At 37.4% G+C, this 20,382-nt stretch overlaps 1 protein-coding gene across 1 annotated transcript in view; it reads right to left on the reverse strand.

The window, feature by feature from the left end:
- The window catches only part of PLXDC2 (plexin domain containing 2), a 469,728-nt gene that overhangs the window by 36,494 nt on the left and 412,852 nt on the right, over positions 1–20,382 (reverse strand). Inside the window, exon 13 of the mRNA XM_027592981.2 lies at positions 11,224–11,384. Within this exon, the coding sequence (XP_027448782.1) occupies positions 11,224–11,384 (161 nt within the window). The remainder of the gene's footprint in view (positions 1–11,223; positions 11,385–20,382) is intronic.

Here is a 20,382-nt window from a genome sequence, read left to right on the forward strand (position 1 = left end):
CAGTCATAACTTCTCTTTTATTTCTGATTTATTTGAACCCTCTCTCTCTTTTTTTTTTTTGATAAGTCTAGCTAAAGTTTTGTCAAATCTATTTATCTTTTCAAAAGTACCAGCTTATTGATCTTTTCTTCTGTCTTTTTAGTTTCTACTTTATATCCATGCTCTTATTGTTGTTATTTCCTCCCTTCTACTAACTTTAGGCTCTGTTTGTTTTTCTTTTTCTAGTTCCTTTAGGTGTAAAGGTAGATTGTTTGAGATTTTTCTTGTTTCTTGAGTTAGGCTTGTTTCACTATGAATTGAGAATTTTCCTCTTAGAACCACTTTGCTGCATCCCATAGATTTTAGAATGTTGTACTTCCATTTTCATTTGTCTCAAATATTTTTCGATTTCACCTTTGATTTCTCCATTGCCCCCTTGGTTGTTCAGTAGATCTTGTTTAATATTCACATACTCGTGATTTTTCCAGTTATTTATTGAGGCTTCAGGGGAGAGTGCAAGGGTGGGGCATGCTTACTGGCTTTAGCAAGGCAGTGGGAGAGCACAGGCCTGGGGCATGCCTGCGTGCTTTAGCAGGGGAGTGAGACAGTGCAGGGACTGTGTGTCCCTACCAGCACTAAAAAGGTATTGGGAGAGTGCAAAAATGGTGCTTACCAGCACCACCATTTCTGGAGAGAGTCTCAAAGGCTCTTTTGCCTTCAGCAGATGCTTTAAGATTAACAAATGAATCTCCTTCACATATAGTTTAGGTGCTTTTCAAATTGCTTCTTCTGTGGTGGATCTTGGTGTGATAAGTCTGTGAGTGAGCCCTTTAAGATCAGTATCTTAGTTCCCTACAGACTTTTGGGTCTCTTGGATGGCAGCCCCATTGTTTTTCAAAGACAGATGTTTTAGGAGTTCATCTTTGTGGTGCAGGTCCCAAGGATTGGGGTGCGTGATATGCGGCAGAAACCCCTTGCTCCTCAGGGAGAAGCTCTGGATTTGTGAGATCCCTCCTGACTGTGAGTTGCCACGCTGGGGGTGGGGTTTTGGTGAGACTGACTCTCTGTGCCTGCCTGTTTCCATATGGCCCTTTTATCATTTGTTGTGAAGGAGCTGTTCCACGGTTTTTCAGGTCTTTTTCATAGGGAATTGTTCAGTGAGTAGCTGTGGATTCAGTGTGTCCATGGGAGGAGGTGAGTTCAGGATCTTCCTGAGCTGGTATCTTGGACCGCCCCCCAAATTAATTTTAATAATATATTTTATTTAACCCAATATACCCAAGATATTTTCATTTTAGCATGTAATTAATACAGAAATTATTAATGAGCTATTATACATTCTTTCCTTGAAACTTCAAAACTGGTGGGTATTTTACATACAACGCATTCCAGACAAATCACATTTCAAGTGCTCGATAGCCACATAGGGCTAGTGGCTACCACATTGACAGATCAGCTCTATACCCTGTCTTTTCTCTAATCCTCAGGGTAAGAACTATATCCTATATAAAGGCAAACCCCGTTGCCTGTGCATTATCTCAGTGTCCTCGTGAGACATGAGGGGCATTGTGCCTATAATTTTTGCTTTCTTCTCTATCATCTTAAATGAGCCCTTTGTCCTGATTTCTTTCTCTGTGAGGATGTGCTCAGTACTACTTTACAGCATCGGTAACATAAAGAAGTACTCTAAGTTTTTGCTTTACAAAAAAACTTTAATATCTTACTCATAGAATCTACTTTCCAAGGTATTGATCACCTTTATCATTAGGGTCTTATCTGTTTATCTTAATTTTTATTAATAGAGAACATTCAAATCTGGATATAAATGTCTAAATACCAGCCATTGTTTAAACTACTAAGAAAAATCAAGGGCAGTATTCAACATAAATTCTTTCATTAAGATTACTAGTCTAAAGCATTTTGTTTATATTCCACATAGAATCCTTTCATGGGGATTCTTTTTCATGTGATTAGCACTTTATAATACTATTTTCTTGACCTTCAGTTAGATTATATTTTATACATTTTAGTTAAAAATCTTAAATTGTGATATGTGATAGTAACAGTGTAAACATTGTTCTCTGTAACATGCAACAATGAAATTTATTATAAATCATAGAATCTATGCCTAGAAATGTTCAGCAAACATTAATGTAGAATCTAAGGCATATTAAATTCTTCCAAAGAGATAGTAGTTTTATTAAAATCTATTAAAAATTAAGGTGCTTGTGATTATTTGAATATTTGTTCTCTCCTATTTTGTTTCAAGTAATAAGCCTTATTTTCAAAAAGATTTTAAAGTATGTTAGTGTTCTTGTGTCATATGATAGATTTTGGTCAAAATCAGGTGTCTTTTTGAAAATTAATGAGAAAAGTCCCAATAGTTCATTTTTGCCCTTGCTTCCCTTGCCTTTGGCAATGTTTCTAGGAAGAAGTTGCTGCGGCTGAGGTCGAAGAGGTTGCTGCCTGTGTTCTCCTTTAGGATTTTGATGGACTCTTGTCTAACACTTAGGTCTTTCAACCATTTTGAGTCTATTTTTTGTGTGTGGTGTAAGGAAATGGTCCAGTTTCACTCTTCTGCATGTGGCTGTCCAATTTTCCCAACACCATTTGTTGAAGAGACTGTCTTTTTTCCACTGGACATTCTTTCCTGCTTTGTCAAAGATGAGTTGACCATACAGTTGAGGGTCCATTTCTGGGCTCTCGATTCTGTTCCATTGATCTATGTGTCTGTCTTTGTGCCAGTACCATACTGTCTTGATGATGACAGCTTTGTAATAGAGCTGGAAGTCCGGAATTGTGATGCCGCCAGCTTCGCTTTTCTTTTTCAACATTCCTCTGGCTATTCGGGGTCTTTTCTGGTTCCATACAAATTTTAGGATTATTTGTTCCATTTCTTTGAAAAAGGTGGATGGTATTTAGATAGGGATTGCACTGAATGTGTAGATTGCTCTAGGTAGCATTGACATCTTAACAGTATTTGTTCTTCCAATCCATGAGCATGGAACGTTTTTCCATTTCTTTGTGTCTTCCTCAATTTCTTTAATGAGTATTTTCTAGTTTTCTGAGTACAGATCCTTTGCCTCTTTAGTTAGATTTATTCCTAGGTATTTTATGGTTTTGGGTGCAATTGTAAATGGGATCGACTCCTTAATTTCTCTTTCTTCTGTCTTGTTGTTGGTGTATAGGAATGCCACTGATTTCTGTGCATTGATTTTATATCCTGCCACTTTACTGATCCTGTATGAGTTCTAGCAGTTTTGGGGTGGAGTCTTTTGGGTTTTCCACATAAAGTATCATATCATCTGCAAAGACTGAGAGTTTGACTTCTTCTTTGCTGATTCTCATGTTTTTTATTTCTTTTGTTGTCTGATTGCTGTGGCTAGGACTTCTAGTACTATGTTGAATAGCAGTGGTGATAGTGGACATCCCTGCCGTGTCCCTGACCTTAGGGGGAAAGCTCTCAGTTTTCCCCACTGAGAATGATATTCGCTGTGGTTTTTATGATATTGAGGTATGTACCCTCTATGCCTATACTCTGAAGAGTTTTGATCAAGAAAGGATGCTGTACTTTGTCAAATGCTTTTTCTGCATCTATTGAGAGGATCATATGGTTCTTGTTCTTTCTTTTATTAATGTATTGTGTCACGTTGATTGATTTGCAGATGTTGAACCAACCTTGCAGCCCAGGAATAAATCCCACTTGGTCGTGGTGAATAATCCTTTTAATGTACTGTTGGATCCTATTGGCTAGTATTTTGGTGAGAATTTTTGCATCCATGTTCTTCAGGGATATTGGTCTGTAATTCTTTTTTTTGATGGGGTCTTTTTCTGGTTTGGGGATCAAGGTAATGGTGGCCTCATAAAACGAGTTTGGAAGTTTTCCTTCCATTTCTATTTTTTGAAATAGTTTTAGAAGAATAGGTATTAATTCTTCTTGAAATGTTTGGTAGAATTCCCCTGGGAAGCCATCTGGCCCTGGGCTCTTGTTTGTTGGGAGATTTTTGATGACTGCTTCAATTTCCTTAGTGGTTATAGGTCTGCTCAGGTTTTCTATTTCTTCCTGGTTGAGTTTTGGTAGTTTATACATCTCTAGGAATGCATCCATTTCTTCCAATTTCTCTAATTTGCTGCCATATAGCTGCTCATAATATGTTCTTATAATTGTTTGTATTTCTTTGGTGTTGGTTGTGATCTCTCCTCTTTCATTCATGATTTTATTTATGTGGGTCAGTTCTCTTTTCTTTTTGATAAGTCTGGCCAGGGGTTTATCAATCTTGTTAATTCTTTCAAAGAACCAGCTCCTAGTTTCATTGATCTGTTCTACTGTTCTTTTGGTTTCTATTTCATTGACTTCTGCTCTGATCTTTATTATTTCTCTTCTCCTGATGGGTTTAGGCTTTATTTGCTATTCTTTCTCCAGCTTATTTAGGTGTAGGGTTAGGTTGTGTATTTGAGACCTTTCTTGTTTTTTGAGGAAGGCTTGTATTGCTATATATTCTCCTCTTAGGACTGCTTTGCTGCATCCCAAAGATTTTGAACAGTTGTGTTTTCATATGAAAAGCTTTTGCACAGCAAAAGAAACAGTCCACAAAACCAAAAGACAACCGACAGAATGGGGGAAGATATTTGCAAATGACATATCAGATAAAGGGCTAATATCCAAAATCTATAAAGAACTTATCAGACTCAACACCCAAGGAACAAATGATCCAATCAAGAAATGGGCAGAAGACATGAACAGACATTTTTCCAAAGAAGACATCTAAATGGCCAACAGACACATGAAAAAGTGTAACATGGCTCAGCATCAGGGAAGTCCAAATCAAAACCTCAATGAGATACCACCTCACACCAGTCAGAATGGCTAACATTAACAAGTTAGGAAATGACAGATGTTGGCGGGGATGCGGAGAAAGGGGAACCCTCCTACACTGTTGGTGGGAATGCAAGCTGGTGCAGCCACTCTGGAAAACAGTATGGAGGTTCCTCAAAAAGTTGAAAATAGAGCTACCCTATGAGCCAGCAATTGCACTACTGGGTATTTACCCCAAAGATACAAATGTAGGGATCCGAAGGGGTACGTGCAGTCCAATGTTTATAATAGCAATGTTCACAATAGCCAAACTATGGAAAGAGCCGACATGTCCACTGACAGATGAATGGATAAAGAAGATGTGTATATATATATATATATATATATATATATATATATATATACACACAATGGAATTTCATGCAACCATCAAAAGGAATGAAATCTTGCCATTTGCAACAACGTGGATGGAACTGGAGGGTATTATGCTGAGTGAAATAAGTCAATCAAAGAAAGACATGTATCATATGATCTCACTGATATGAGGAATTCTTAATCTCAGGAAACAAACTGAGGGTTTCTGCAGTGGTGGAAGGTGGGATGGATGGGGTGGCTGGGTGATGGGACATTGGGGAGGGTATGTGCTATGGTGAGCGCTGTGAATTGTGTAAGACTGTTGAATCACAGACCTGTACCTCTGATACAAATAATACATTATATGTTAAAAATAAAGAAGAAGATAGTAGGAAGGGAAAAATGAAGGGGGAGAGATCGGAGGGGGAGACGAACCATGAGAGACTGTGGATTCTGAGAAACAAACTGAAGGTTCTAGGGGATGGGGGTGGGGGGATGGGTTATCCTGGTGATGGGTATTAAAGCGGGCACATATTGAATGGAGCACTGGGTGTTATATGCAAACAATGAATCATGGAACACTACATCAAAAGTAATGATGTATGGTGATTAACATAACATAATAAAGTAAGAAAAAAGAAAATTAATGAGAAAAGTCAGTCAGGTAAACAAAAGAGGAAAATCATCTAGCAAAAAGTTAAAGAAAATGTTCAGGGCAAAATATGAAGAGGATGATGGAAGAACAGAAGATAAGTTCCTGAAAAACAGACTATTCTCCCAGACTGAGTAAAGACTGAATGTCTTAGGAGAATGAAACTCTTATACCTGATCCTGTATATGATGACATGGGATATGAACAAATTAATTATTGCTTAACTGCACAATATAGAAGGTGCTGACCTGCTTTATCACAAGGACTCTTGACTCTTGTGTACTTTTCTCTTCATTTTAGTTATTTTATTGCCTTTTGTTACATTCACTTAGCATTCCATATAAGGATGTATTTCTAGATTTTAATTCCCATTTTATCCATTTTCTCCCCCTACAAACATGGCATTTAAAAGCTAAAGGCCAGGGGCACCTGCGTGGCTCAGTCAGTTGAGCAGCTGCCTTTGGCTCAGGTCATGATCCCAGGGTCCTGGGGTCAAGCCCCAAGTCAGGCTCCCTGCTCAGTGGGGAGTGTGCTTCTCTCTCTCTCTCTGCTGCTCCCCCCACACCCTGCTTGTGCTTTCTCTCTCTCAAATAAATAAATAAAATCTTAAAAAAATAGCTAAAGCCCATTTAAGCACTTTGTATGAGGGAGAGAGTTTGTGTCCATGAAATGTACAATAACTGGTGTATATTTTCTGCAAGAACAAAACACATAGATTAACAGCCACTGTCATTACCTTCACTAAAAAGAGACAAGAGCAACAGTAGCTGCATAAATTGGTGTACAACTCTGGACAATGATTTTGGCAATATTTCAGTGCCATCAAATAGCTTATTTCCTTCTTTTGATTCTACTTTTTTTTTTAAATGTTTTATTTATTTATTCATGAAAGTCAGAGAGAGAGAGAGGCAGAGGGAGAAGCAGGCTCCCTACCTAGCAGGGAGCCTGATGTGGGGCTTGATCCCAGGACCCTGGGATCATGACCTGAGCCGAAGGCAGACGCTTAACCATCTGAGCCACCCAGGAGCCCTTGATTCTACTTTTGAGAATCTATTCTAAGGCCATAATCTATATCCTCGAATATTTTTACACAGTGAATGAGGAAAGCTCCTTTACACACAGAGAGGCAGCATGGCCCAGTGGTTAAGCCAGGGCTCAATTCTGACTCCACCACTAGGCTAAATGCATGATGTTGAGCAAGTTACTTAAACGCTGTGCCTCGGTTTCATCATCTTTGATATGGAGATAATCTTCATTTACCGTAGGGTCTTTATGAGGATTAAATGAGGTAATAAGTGTAAATCACTTCCACTAGTGAATTAAAAAATGCTCACTATTACCATTATTATTGTCATAACAGGACAATTATAATAGCAAAAACAAGAACAAGAAAAAGGAAGAGCCCCAATGCTCCACAATACGAGATTGGTTGCATGAACTCTGGTCTATACACTCAAGGGAAAAGTCATTAAATTTCATCACAGTATACACAGTGTAGCACAGGGACTAAGTCCTACAAGCATTAGATGCAATCTGGACTTCATTATGAAAAACACATAAGATACACACTGGGTAACATTTTAATATCACAAAAATTGGAATGTTTTATAGGTCAAGGGCCTGTCACAGTTTAATGGGTAGTGTGTGATGCACCTTATATTTGATGCAGTTTGTGGCTGGTAGAATGATAACCTTCCAAAGATGTCCATGTCCTAATAGCCAAAATCTGTCAATGCTACCTTCTATGGGAAAATGAACTTTGTAGATGGGATTAAATTAAGGAGTTTGAGATGGGGAGATTGTCCTGGATTATGCAAATGAACTTGATGTAATCACAAGGGGCCTTACAAGAAGGAGGCAGAGGGGTTTAGAGTTGGTAGTAGAAGATGTGATGACAGCAGAGGTTGGAATGATTAGAAGGGGCCAGGAGTCAAGAAATGCATGCAGCTTCTAGCAGCTGAAAATGGTCAACAACTTCTCCTGAAACCTCTAGAAGGAAATAGCTTTGCTGACACCTTGACTAATTCTAGACTTCTGACCTCCAGTGAGACTAATGAGCCCAGTGAGACTAATTCTGGACTTCTCACTTCCAAACCTGTAAGATAATAAGCATGTGTTATTTTAAGCTCCTAGGTTTGTGGTAATTTGTTACAGCAGCAATAGGAACCTAATACATAGTCAAATTGGGTACAATAAGGCTCTTTTTTACTTCTAGGCAATGTTAGGCCCTCAGTGCTTCCTGAATACCACTTGACAGCATAAGAGGCAATCAGTAAAAGCTACTGAATGAACACTGAATGGAATAGTATACAGCTATCAAAATGTTTACAAATGGAAAATGTTATTTAAAAAAATAACAGTTTGAATTTCAGTCAAATCACAGTTAACTAAAGTGGGAATACACCAAATTCTGCATATAAAAATTCCAGCAGAAAAAAATTAAAAATAGTAATAGTGACTGTTTCTGCACGTTGGCACTATAAAGATGACCTCTCCTTTTTCTTCTTTACATGTCTGCAAATTTTCTATAATGAACAGGTATTTTTTTTTTAAAGATTTTATTTATTTATTTGACAGAGACAGAGACAGCGAGAGCAGGAACACAAGCAGGGGGAGTGGGAGAGGGAGAAGCAGGCCTCCCGCGGAGCAGGGAGCCCAATGTGGGGCTCGATCCCAGGACCCTGAGACCATGACCTGAGCCGAAGGCAGACACTTAATGACTGAGCCACCCAGGTGCCCAGGTATTGTTTTCATAATGGGAGAAGGCACATCAATTTCACTTAAAAAGCAGATAGCAGTATAATGAGGAACATGAAAAGCAATTTACACAATATTGGTAAATTCAATCTCTTTATGCACCAATGACTCTAATTTAACTAGTAATTTAAAACCTTCCAGTCTAGCATGTCAGTAACTGTTAAGTCATGAAGGGTCTGTGTTTTGAAGTTGTCAACATGGGTCAGCTTTAATAATAGTAAAGCTATGATTATCATCTTCAAAAATCACCTGCTGACCAGCCACTGTGAGCTGCATGGGGACAGCAAGCAGGGTGTCAAAGAGGAAGTGATTTATGCAGAAATTGGCAGTCAACCTAATGGGAAGGAAAAAGGCAAAGGGAAGAAAAGCTCAGGAACCTGCGGAATGATTCTGCTTACTTGAGTGTGAAAAGACAAGAGAGTTCTTCCTACGACTATGGCCCTTTGACTTTGGAGAAATCATTCCACCACTCTGAGCTTCAGTCTCTTCCTTTGTGTTATGAGGGCATAGAAAGAAATTATCTCTAAGATGAATGTCCAAAAAGCCCCCACAGAAAACAAAAACCAAAAAACCCTTTCACTGTTCTTCAGTCTCAATCTGTATTTACACAGGGATTGCTATGCACTGATGTGAACTAGGTCCTCTGCACTGTGCAACTTGACAATTCCATCACCATCAGATATTTCACAGTATCTTCTTTTTTACAATGTCAGAAAATAGACTGCACAGTGCATTTTAGGCCTTCAGTAAGTGAGGGGTTATAGCAGCAGGCTGATGTCTGGTTAGTCACTGAAGCTTTGCAGCTTGTCACTTGTCAGCTGTCTGAAGCACGCATTCATGACTCAAGAAAGTTTCCTACTTTCTTCCATGAAAAGCAAACATATGAGCAAAACTTAAAAACAGCTTTCCAGCTAAATGAAATGCTTGATAATGTCATAATTATTATGATTTTAAATGGGGATGCCATTTCCGGAATACATCATATGTAAAATTTTAACGGAAGTGCAAAATGGTCAAAGGATTTTTTTTCCCCGGAAAATACTGATGGAATACCTCTTATTTGAAGGAAACTTTGTTTTAATCCTAATCTTAAGGAACTTTTAAGTCAGTAGGGGGGACTAAATCATATACATAGTTAATTCTAATGTGAAACGGAAAGGTAAATGCCATAGAAAGACACAGGTAAATCATGATGGATAGAATTTCTGAGGAGGAAGAGAGATTATGTCTAGCTGTCCAGACAGAGATGGTTCAGGGAAGCTTATAGGGCACATGGCATCAAAGGCTGTTCGGATCCTGAACTCAAGAACTGGGGTGGAAGGGGAGGGCTTTGTTGGTGGAGGAAACAGAATGAGCAAAGTCTTAGTGGCATGGAAAATTTGGAGTGTGTATAGAGAAGAGTAAAAAGTGAAATTTGATGGTATTATTATCTCCAGGTGGAAGATGCATGGCATAAAGATCAAAATGATGGACAAGATCTAAAGGCCAAGGCCTTGAATGCTGACCTAAGGAGACTGCACGTTATTCTACAGACAGCTGAGAACCATATAGGATTTTTGAGCAATTATTTAGTTGATTAACACTCATCTCTCCCTATTATAGGGGACAAAGATAATCCTGTAGTTTAAAATTTGTTATAATTTCTCACTCAACACGTGAACAAAATTCTAAGCGACCTTTTCGTACATCACCCAATGAATTGGAAAGGATTTCAAATTTTTGGGTTTGAAACTCTAAGGGGGAAGATTTCCTCCATTGCTTTACTATTTATTTGGGGTTGGAAGAGCAGTAGCCCCATTAAGATGTTGGAATGAAAGCTGTACACATGAAGGTCCCAGGAATTCCAACTGTCTGGGGCACAGAATGTGACAAGAACTTTATTCACTGCACTACCGGCATCCGAATTTCAGGCCTTCTGGACATCAGGGCTTGGCTTTGGACCTTTAAGCACAGCCCTTGATCTTCCTACCTGATTGTTCTTGGGAACTGGCACTAAATCTCCATTCTGTATATGAAAACAGAACACCAACTCAGCACAGTGTTCCCTTTGTGGCTGAGTGTGTGTGTGTGTGTGTGTGTGTGTGTGTGCATATGTGCATGCACCTTCATATGTAAACATATAAATATACACACATTACACAAAATGGTGATGGCACATACCATTATCTTGTTACACCTGTTATAGCTTATTGTTATTTTGTAGTGAAAGCTATATTTTCCCTAAATGGTTTGTGAGCATCTTGAAAGCAGGCCCACCATATTGTGTTATGAATCCAGCCAATACTCAATTAGTATTTACTGATCAATATATTTAAGCCAAGTCCTGAAGCCTCCAGCACATGGTGAACTTCCCTTCTATGATCAGGTGAACAGCTGGTTAACACATTTGGTCTAACAGGACAAAAACGTGATGGTTTCTATTTTTCTTTAGATCTGCAAAAGGCAAGATAGCTTATTTCTTTAAAAGCTCCTGAGATAAATGAACTTATCATATGAAAGCAATCTACCAATATGTGCGTGTGTGTGTGCGTGCATGTGTGAAACCCGCCTGCTTGCAACTGCAAAATGCAGAAGTCATGTGCTGAATATTAAATACAGGTGGTGTTAGCAAATGTACAGAGTTCATCAATCAGCATGGTTTTCATGTGTTATGCCTGATACTTACCTCAATAAAGAAAATGCTGGCTGCTGACGTTGGATGATGATACATATAGACGGTCACGAGAATGGCTGCTACTATAATGAGGACCAGGATGAGAATTCCAACAATGAGGCCAGCATGAAGGGTGCCCCCTTTCTTCTCGGCTGCACTGTCATCTGTAGAAGCTGAAAGAACAGCACAGCTGTCAGAACATTCATGTGTGTGCTTTTAGGTTTGCATTTTCATTACAGGGGATGTTTATAGTTTTAATAAAGTACCATTAGAGTTTTTTCTTTTACTTTCTGTACAACTCTTCCTTTCCATGACACCAACTTTAGAAGTTAGATACTCTTCATTTGGGCAATGAAAATTCCATGCTATTAATGATTAAAAATACTTTGTAATTGTGTTTTAATTTATAGTTCAATAAACAAAATTAACAGCCTTTATTCTAAAAGTACTATGGGAAATCTAAAACTCTAATTAACTATATAATAAATTTAGCTTTGATTTTTCTCATTAAACCACTTGTACTTTTACCTATGGAAAAATTGATTACTGTTTGAAAGTTCCTCTCTCATTTTCTTCTGGAAATTATATATTGAAGAGTATAATGCTTCTTTTGGTGGACGAGATAGGCATTTTCAGAAAGTTTATGCATGAGTTCAAAGGCTACTTTTCAAAATCTGTTTTAAACTGAAATGCTCTTTAAAAGAGTAACAGATGGATGCTAAATGACCCTCAAATAGTTTTATCACCATCTGAAGAGAACACATAGCATATCAAAATATTCCACTATGCCACAAACCAATATCATTTGGTCTGACTTTTACTGAGACGTTTTCCACTGTAATACGCATTTTCAGAGAATCAGGAAAAAGAAATTAGATTTCTAAAGTAATAATTATCCAACCCAAAGTCAGTCAACCAAACAAAGGTAATCTCTAAAGTCTTCTCTTGTTCTAAAATTCTGCAATCTTCGATGACTACTCAGGTATTTAAAGATCTTAAATTATGTGTAGCAGGTAACCATGTTTATGTGCATACTATGATTGATATTTTTGAACCATTAGAAAATTACTTAATATTCATAAAAGTTCTACAGCAGTGATTCCTAATCTTTTCATTACTAATTTGCATCTTTGTTTTAAACATTATTTTTGTCTGTTGAACCTTATTTAAAAAACACTTATTTATTTCTTATTTTAGATTTTTGCTAATAAAAAGCAAACATGACTGCCTCTCAGAATGTGCGGTCAATGTGAAATAACAGAATTCCAGATAAAGCAAAGAAACATGACTTCCCAATTTTTGCAGCCCATCTTTTACATTTTTTGTTGTTATTGTTTGTTTATTATCTGCTTGAGACCCATAGTTGGTGTTTGGTAATTCTTCTCCAAATCTAATAAAGCTCAATATCCTAAAGCTTTCCCTTACATAACTAAAATTCATTATTGAAAAAATATACAATTTAAACAGTAATTCATTCTATAAAAATTCACTCACAGAGAGGGTTCTGGGAAGAAGGAAGAGTATGAAGTATCAGGAATCTGTCTCCCTATGTAGACAACAATTGCACTGGCAGAATGTGTCTGACAACTATCTTGGCACTTTGGACTCTGTCAAAGGCTTGCAACTTTCAGGAGAAAGGCTTGTGCTGTAAATTGTGGTTAATTTCAGTCAATGTCAACTCTTAGCATAATAGTGGCTACCCATCCTCCACCCCTCAGTCATGTGGCAGGCAGCTGCACATATGTTCCTGAAGTAGCCTGCAGGAACCAGGGCAGGCAAAAAGTACCCTGTCCTCCAGAGATCAGGGATCTGTGTTCTGACCACTGATTGGTGCTTCTCATCACAGAGGCACAAAGATGGAGCCATTGGTTTCTCGTACCTTCCTCCATTGTTGCAAGCCCTTTCCCCCTCTGGCTGAAGTAACTTCCAAGGGATTTAAACAGCCAGGGCTCTTTTCACCCTCCCCCACTTCATTTTTCTCTTTTTCCACTTTTGGGAGCTAGACAGTAAAGACTAGGACATTCAAAAACAACTGCATGTATGGGGGAAAATGAGACAGTATGCATATGCCCAGAAAATGGCTCAGAAAAGAACTGAAAAGACATTAAGATTATACCTCAGGCTGATCCTCAGCATAGAGACAGTATGCAGCAGCAGCAACAACAACAACAAAGAAGACAATCAACAATAACAAAAATAATATCAAAAAGCAGCAAGCCCTGGGGAAGGGCAGGGGGAGAATCTGATTTCTGGAGTTACCACATTATTAGATTCAAATGTCCAGTTTTTAACAAAAATTCACAAAATATGCAAAGAAACAGGAAAGTATGGCTCATTCAAAGGAAAAAAAAATCAACAGAAACTGTTCCTGAAAAAGAACTGATGGCAGTACAATAGAGTTTAAAACAACTGTCTTGAAGATGCTCAAAGAATCAAAAGAAGATGGGGAGAGAGTCAAGAAAACAATGTGTGAACAAGATGGAAATATCAATACAGAGATAGAAAACCTAAAAAGAAAGCAAAAAGAAATTCTGGAGCTGAAAAATACAATAACTGAAATGAAAAATTCACAAGAGGGATTCAAAGGCAGATTTGAGCAGGCAGAACAAAGAACCAGTGGACTTGGAAGACAGGACAGTGGAAATCATTGACTTTGAGGGACGGAAAGAAAAAGAGCCAAGGGGCCATCAAGTAGATCAACATGCACACTGCAGGAGTCCAGGAAGGAGGGACCGAGAGAGGGGCAGAGAGAATATTTTAAGAAATAATGGCCAAAAACGTCCCAGATTTAATGAAAGACATGAATACAAACATCCAAAAAGCTCAAGGAACTCCAGTAAGATGAAGTCAAAAAGACCCACACCAAGATGCATTATAACCAAACTTCTGAAAGACAAAGTCAAAGAGAGAATCCCTAAGATAACAAGAAAGAAAATAGCTATAATCCAGACAAAAGGCAAGGGATATTTATTTATTTATTTATTCATTCATTCATTTATTTGAGAGAGAACGAGAGAGTAGAGGGGGGAGAGGGAGAGAGAGAATCTCAAGCAGACTCCACACTGAACATGGAGCCTGATGCAATCTGACCTGAGCCAAAATCAAGAGTTGGACATTTAACTGACTGAGCCACCCAGGCGCCCCTGTTTATTTATTTATTAGAGAGAGAGAGAGCGAGCACAGAAGCCAAGGAATTTAAACGTTCCCTACAAAAAAATCAACTAAACACGAAAGAAGACAGTAATGCCGGAGGCACATAGAAACAAATAGCAAAAATGTTGGAATTAAACCCCCCCTTATCAGTAATTGTTTTACATTTAAATGGATTAAGGTCTCCAATCAAAAGACACAGAATGTCAGAAAGAATAAAAACACATGATCCAACTATATGCTGTCTATACGATACTAACTTCAGATACAAATATTGTAAGTGAAAGTATAAACAAATATATTCCATGCAAATAGTAACTAAAAGACAGCAGAGGTAACTATACTAATGTCAGACTAAATAGATTTTCAATCCAAAAGGTTATGAGACAAAGAAGCACATCAAGTATTAATAAAAGGTTTCAATACAGTAAGAAGATATGACAATTATAAACATTTACGTAGCTAATGACAAACCATCAAAAAATATGAAGCAAAAACTGACGGAACTGAAGGGAGAAACAGACGTTTCTGTAATAATAGTTGGAAATTTCAATATCCCACTTTCAATATTGGAAAGAACAACCAGACTGAAGGTAAGTAAAGAAAGAGGACTTAGCACAATAAACCAACTAGATTGAACAGACATATACAGAACATTCTACCCAATGACAACATACACATTCTTCTCAAGTGTGCATGGAAGACCTTTTAGGGTAGACCATATGTTAGGCCACAAATTAAGTCTCAACAGGTGTAAAAAATAGATATCATACAAAGAAGTTTCTCCATCCACAGTGGGATGGAGTTAAGAAATCAGTAACAGAAATAAAACTGGAAATTCACAAATTTGTGGAAATTAAGCAACACACTCTTGACCAACAAATGTATCATCATTAAATCACAAGGGAAATTAGATTTGAATGAAAACAAAAACCCAAAACCCAAAACTTGGGCGCTGCAGCAAAAGCAGGGCTAAGGAGAGAATTTATAGCCGTTAATGCTTACCTTAAGAACAAGAAAGATCTCGAATCTATGACCTAACTTTACAAGTTAAGGAACTAGAAGGAAAAGAACAAATTAAACCCGAAGTTAGCGGAAGGAAGAAAATAATCAAGATGAGAGCAGAGAGAAGCAAAATAAAGAATAAAAAAATAATACAGAAAATTAATGAAAATTGGTTCTTTGAAAAAATCAACAAAATTGGAATGGGGACTCACACACTAGCAGTCTAGCCTTAGAGTCTGCACCCTGAGCCTCTGATCCCTAACCCCTCAACTGACACTGAACCGCATGTACTGCTATTTCTTCTTATTTCATGTTATCAATTCTGGCAAAGAATTCTAAAAAATCCTTGGTAATTTCAAATGAAGAAAAATTCACTTAAATATGGTTAAAGGATTAACATTGTGCCTTCAAGAGGGCAGGGGCTGTGTCTGACTTGTCACTTCCCTGGGACTATGTCTGCCATCATATGCACTGAAAATCCATGGTTGTCAGAAGGGATGGAGTGAGAAAGGAGGAAGAAAAAAGAAAAATAAACCTGTTGAAAATGGGTTACAGCTCTTGGAATGACCACTTCTCCAATAAAAATCAAATAAGGTTATAATAAATTACTTTATCTGGCCTTCAGTTATCTTATCTCTGCAATGTAGTCAGTAACAGTAACCACCCCATAGGAGTGCTGTGAGAATTAACCACTGAACACATATAAAATGCTTAGGAGGGTAGCTGGTATATGATAAGCACCTAATTAATGTAGCCATTGTATTATTACTTCTAATATGAGGCAGGTTGAGGCAAATGATGGTGTCTGATCCATGACACCATATAAACACTATGTTTTTGGCCTTAACATTTGTTACTTTTAAAGTTTGGCTTTATTCTTAAGTATGCTTGTATCATTGTACTTTGTGCACTTGGATTTTTTCTTATTTTTAAGAGTATGATACATTACTGTCATGGGAAAACAGGATTAATTTAAACTGTTGCTTTGGAGAAGATGTGGCAAAAAAAAAATCTACTTGGATCAAGAGGGGAAGCCTTGAATTTTTCTTCAAATCCCATGTGTAATTCCATCCATCTACCCTTCCATCCCTCTCCCCATCTATCCATCCCTCCCACCCTCAGATCCATCCATCCAAATAGCATCTGGTTCTATCTCTGGGATTAGTAGTCTTTTATAGGCAGCATGCCAAGATTCAGCCTCACTTTTTGTGCGTGTGTGCAGAATAGGGAAGGGAAGAACAAAACACTTGTGAGTTAGCTTCAGGCTGCCACTTGACCAAGTGAACCAGCACCTGTTGAGGAGGCAGCAGGCAAAAGATAGCCCTTCCCAGGGAGAAATGAGAGAGCCAGAAACATGTTTTATTCAATAAAATCCCCGGTCAGTAAAATTATCACTGACTTGGAGGATTAGTAAATTGCTAATCTTTAGAACATAAAATCATAACTGGATTTATACCTTGAAACCTCACTCACTGCCTTCACTTAGTCATAAATGTTTACTTTCTCACTTATTACTTATTTATATTTTCGATAATGGCTTAGTTACATTATCTCCTTTCTAAGACGCTCCTCTGCAGTGCTGGTGTGGATGTTAGGACACCATTTCATGTCTAATAAAATCTGTACAGAGTCTAGTTTGTTGCTAGCCAAATAAATATTTTATGACATTTCTGGATGATGATTTTAACAAAATAAACAATCTTCATAGACTCTCAAAATATTGCTAACCAGGAGACAAAATAAATATTGAGGGATCTGCGACCGTGTATATGACTTTACTCTGTGTTGTAATTAGGGCAAACCATTTAAGGAGAAATACAACAAATTCAATTCCAAAATATTACAGAGGCATCCTTGTGTCCCAAGCGAGTGCTATTTCCAAATGCTTCAGAGTTGTCATCTGAATGGAGTGGCCAAAATTGCAAAAAGATTTCTGGAGAAATCTTTTCCATTTTCATATTATTTAGGCAAGTTTTCTGCATCTCTACTCTAGCTGCTTTCTCTACTAACAAGTATTATGATGGCATATTAAAAGGTTGTTGAATCTGGAGATGAAGTGATCGCTCTATTGATGTGCTTTGATTTTAAATTCTTTCACCATTTGTTTCCAGTTTGGTATCACAATGATACCAAAACCATTAAGTGATACGGGGTTTCACACTCACGGGTACCTGCAAACAGAATTCAGGAGATCATCTGTGTTAAAAACGATGACCGCCTCAAACACAAAATTGAAATTTAAAAAGTGTAAGCAAGTGCTAGTAATTTCCATCATTGAAATTTAGTTCATTCACCTCGTGGATGGACGGCTCAAATTGATTTCAAGCCTTCAGAAAAGACAGTAAACAAAAATGTCAATTTTGGAAATAATCCTTCATTCCTGTGGTTTGACTGATTGTTCTTGGAAACTGGCATACAGAATTGGGTCAGAGAAAACCTTGAGCCTATTTCAGGTACAAACTTAAGCTCATGAGAGTCCATGAGGAGCTGGAGGAGCTATTCCAAAAGGTCACGAGTAATCTAGTCAGAAGACTCAACCTCTTATTCTAGTCTTAGAAATATCTTATGCTCTTTCGTTCATGTCTGAAAGTGAACAAAAGCCAAACAACTATCCTCATACACACACAGTATTGCGCACAGGACAATTCAAATCTTTTTTAGCCTTACATCCTGTATTCAAATGAGAGCAATTAGTGATAAAGGATAGTAAGATACCATAAAACAGAGCCTCAAAGCCCCAAAAGGAAGTATATAGATATATGTGAAGAGCTTATCAAATCAAGGCCATTTTTTTTGCTGCTTTGTTTAAGACAAATTTTAAAACATAAATGAAACACAGAAAGTCAATAGTATCAAAGATAATATACTCTCATCTGATCCACTGAATGACCCACGAGTTCCTACCTTTTAGTACTTCATAAAATGCAGATCAATATTTAGACATAGAAAAGGCTATGAAAATTGTCAAATTTATCTAAGCAGTCTGCTATTTTGGGGTAAGTTTTAGCTACCATGATAGTAAAGACAACAGATTTTTAAAAGGCATTTTAAATACATATGAAAAATATTCAAGACCTCATGCAAATGTGTTTCATTTGCTGCACTCCAAGAAAAGTTTATGACCCACTGACAAGAGGAAAGATGAAAGACAAAAGGAAATAGAGGAAAGAAGAGAAAGAAGGAAAAAAAAGATTGACAGGTTGTTTCTTCAAAGTATCGTGTCTGATTTTAAAACTTTACCTCTCCTTGCTCTTTGTATGACTGATATTTTTCTCAGGATTTACATCAGAATATCAGGCGGCACTGATAGTTGGTATTTAGAAGTATAGTTCTTCAATATGTTAAAAAGATTTTAATACATTGCTAAAATGATATGTACCCACAATTAAATCTTGCCAGTAATTAAAGTCCAGAAATAAAGTAAAACTAAAATAGAAATACTTGTCTGAAACTTTATTCACTTTAGAACTAACTCTTCTCTTGGCTTTAAAATGAAATACTACAGCCCATAAATTCCACAATGTATTAATATCCTTTGGGGGACCAAGAGGCTCATGGGTTGGACAAAGTCTTGCACAAATCTGTGCAAAATCATAAATCTTATACACGTGATGTCAAAATGTTCTTTTTAAAGCCTCAGAATGAAGTTAAACTATGAGTGCTTACAATGTTAGTGTTCCAGTCTTGGATTAAAAACACACACAGACACATAACTTTCCCTGTGGAATATTATCTAACCCATTTACAACCTAAAGCATGTCATGGAAGAAAATCAAGTGATAAAATTTTTATTTAAATTGACTTTCCTTTGGAAGTTTCCCTTATAACTGATCTCATTTTGTAGCTCATCTATTTTTCCTCTTAGTGCTTTTGAATTTCTACATCCATGATCATGACCTTGACTTCATTCAGAATTTTTTCGGTGTTTGTATTTTTTTGATGCTTGCCAATCTGTCAATATTATTCAGGTATTAAGGGTCCCTCGGAACTATTACACAAGCTATACCTGATCCACAATATGTGTCACTGTGACAATACATTCATAATGCACATTATGATCTCCACAGGAAGGATTTGGGTAAATACTGTGAAAAGATGTTAAAATGGGTGCACAAACCCCTGCTAAATGCATTATGTATGGTGAGAACAATATCTGGCAGGGATAGCTGGCCCAGCTTCTCTTTTGCAGCCTAGGTTACAACAGGGCAGCTGTGAAATTTCATTCAAGGAAACATATAAAACATTCTGGGCTAAAAGAGCTTAGGGGATGACAATCCTTCTTTTAACAATAATCCGTTACCTTTTATCTTAGAAAAATGAAGCTAAATAAAATTTCTGTGAAATCATTTTTTTTAAGTGCTTGATTCCATCAAAATGAGGGACTCTGGATAGCAATCACCACACCCAGCCTGCTTCTAGCTTCATTATGTGATCGGTGCTTTAGTGTAGGCGTATGCGTGAGGACCTAAAAAGAGGGGATTTACAGTGCTTACAACTGCGGTAAGACCCAAAGTAAATCTGTGGAATAATCCATTATCATTTTTCACTTCTTTGTGTATGTACTACTTTTTTTTTAAAAGATTTATTTATTTGAGAGAGAAAGAGGGAGAGAGAGAGGGAGAGTGGGGAAGGGTGGGGGGGGGGAGAGAGAGAATCTTAAGCAGACTGCCCACTGAGCACGGGGCCTTATGTGGGGCTTGATCTTATGGGCCTGAGACAAAATCAAGAGTCGGATGCCTAACCCACTGAGCCACGTAGGCGCCCCATGTATGTACTACTTTTTAAAAAATAGTCTACATATGCATCTAATATTTTCAGCAACCAAGATCTTTATAAGACTTAACTTTCAAAACTTTTCTTAACATGAGGTTTCTATCCAAAGGTGTTTTTGTATACAGTTGAGTCCTCCTCCTAAAAGTATATTTAAAATTTATTTTTGAAAAACAAAATGTGTCTCCACTTCTACAAAATAATCCAAAGAAAAGGAATCTTAGCACCTAAATTGCCCATCCAAAT

This window comes from Zalophus californianus, chromosome 9 (genome assembly GCF_009762305.2).
Source record: "Zalophus californianus isolate mZalCal1 chromosome 9, mZalCal1.pri.v2, whole genome shotgun sequence".
Classification (NCBI taxonomy): Eukaryota; Metazoa; Chordata; class Mammalia; order Carnivora; family Otariidae; genus Zalophus; species Zalophus californianus.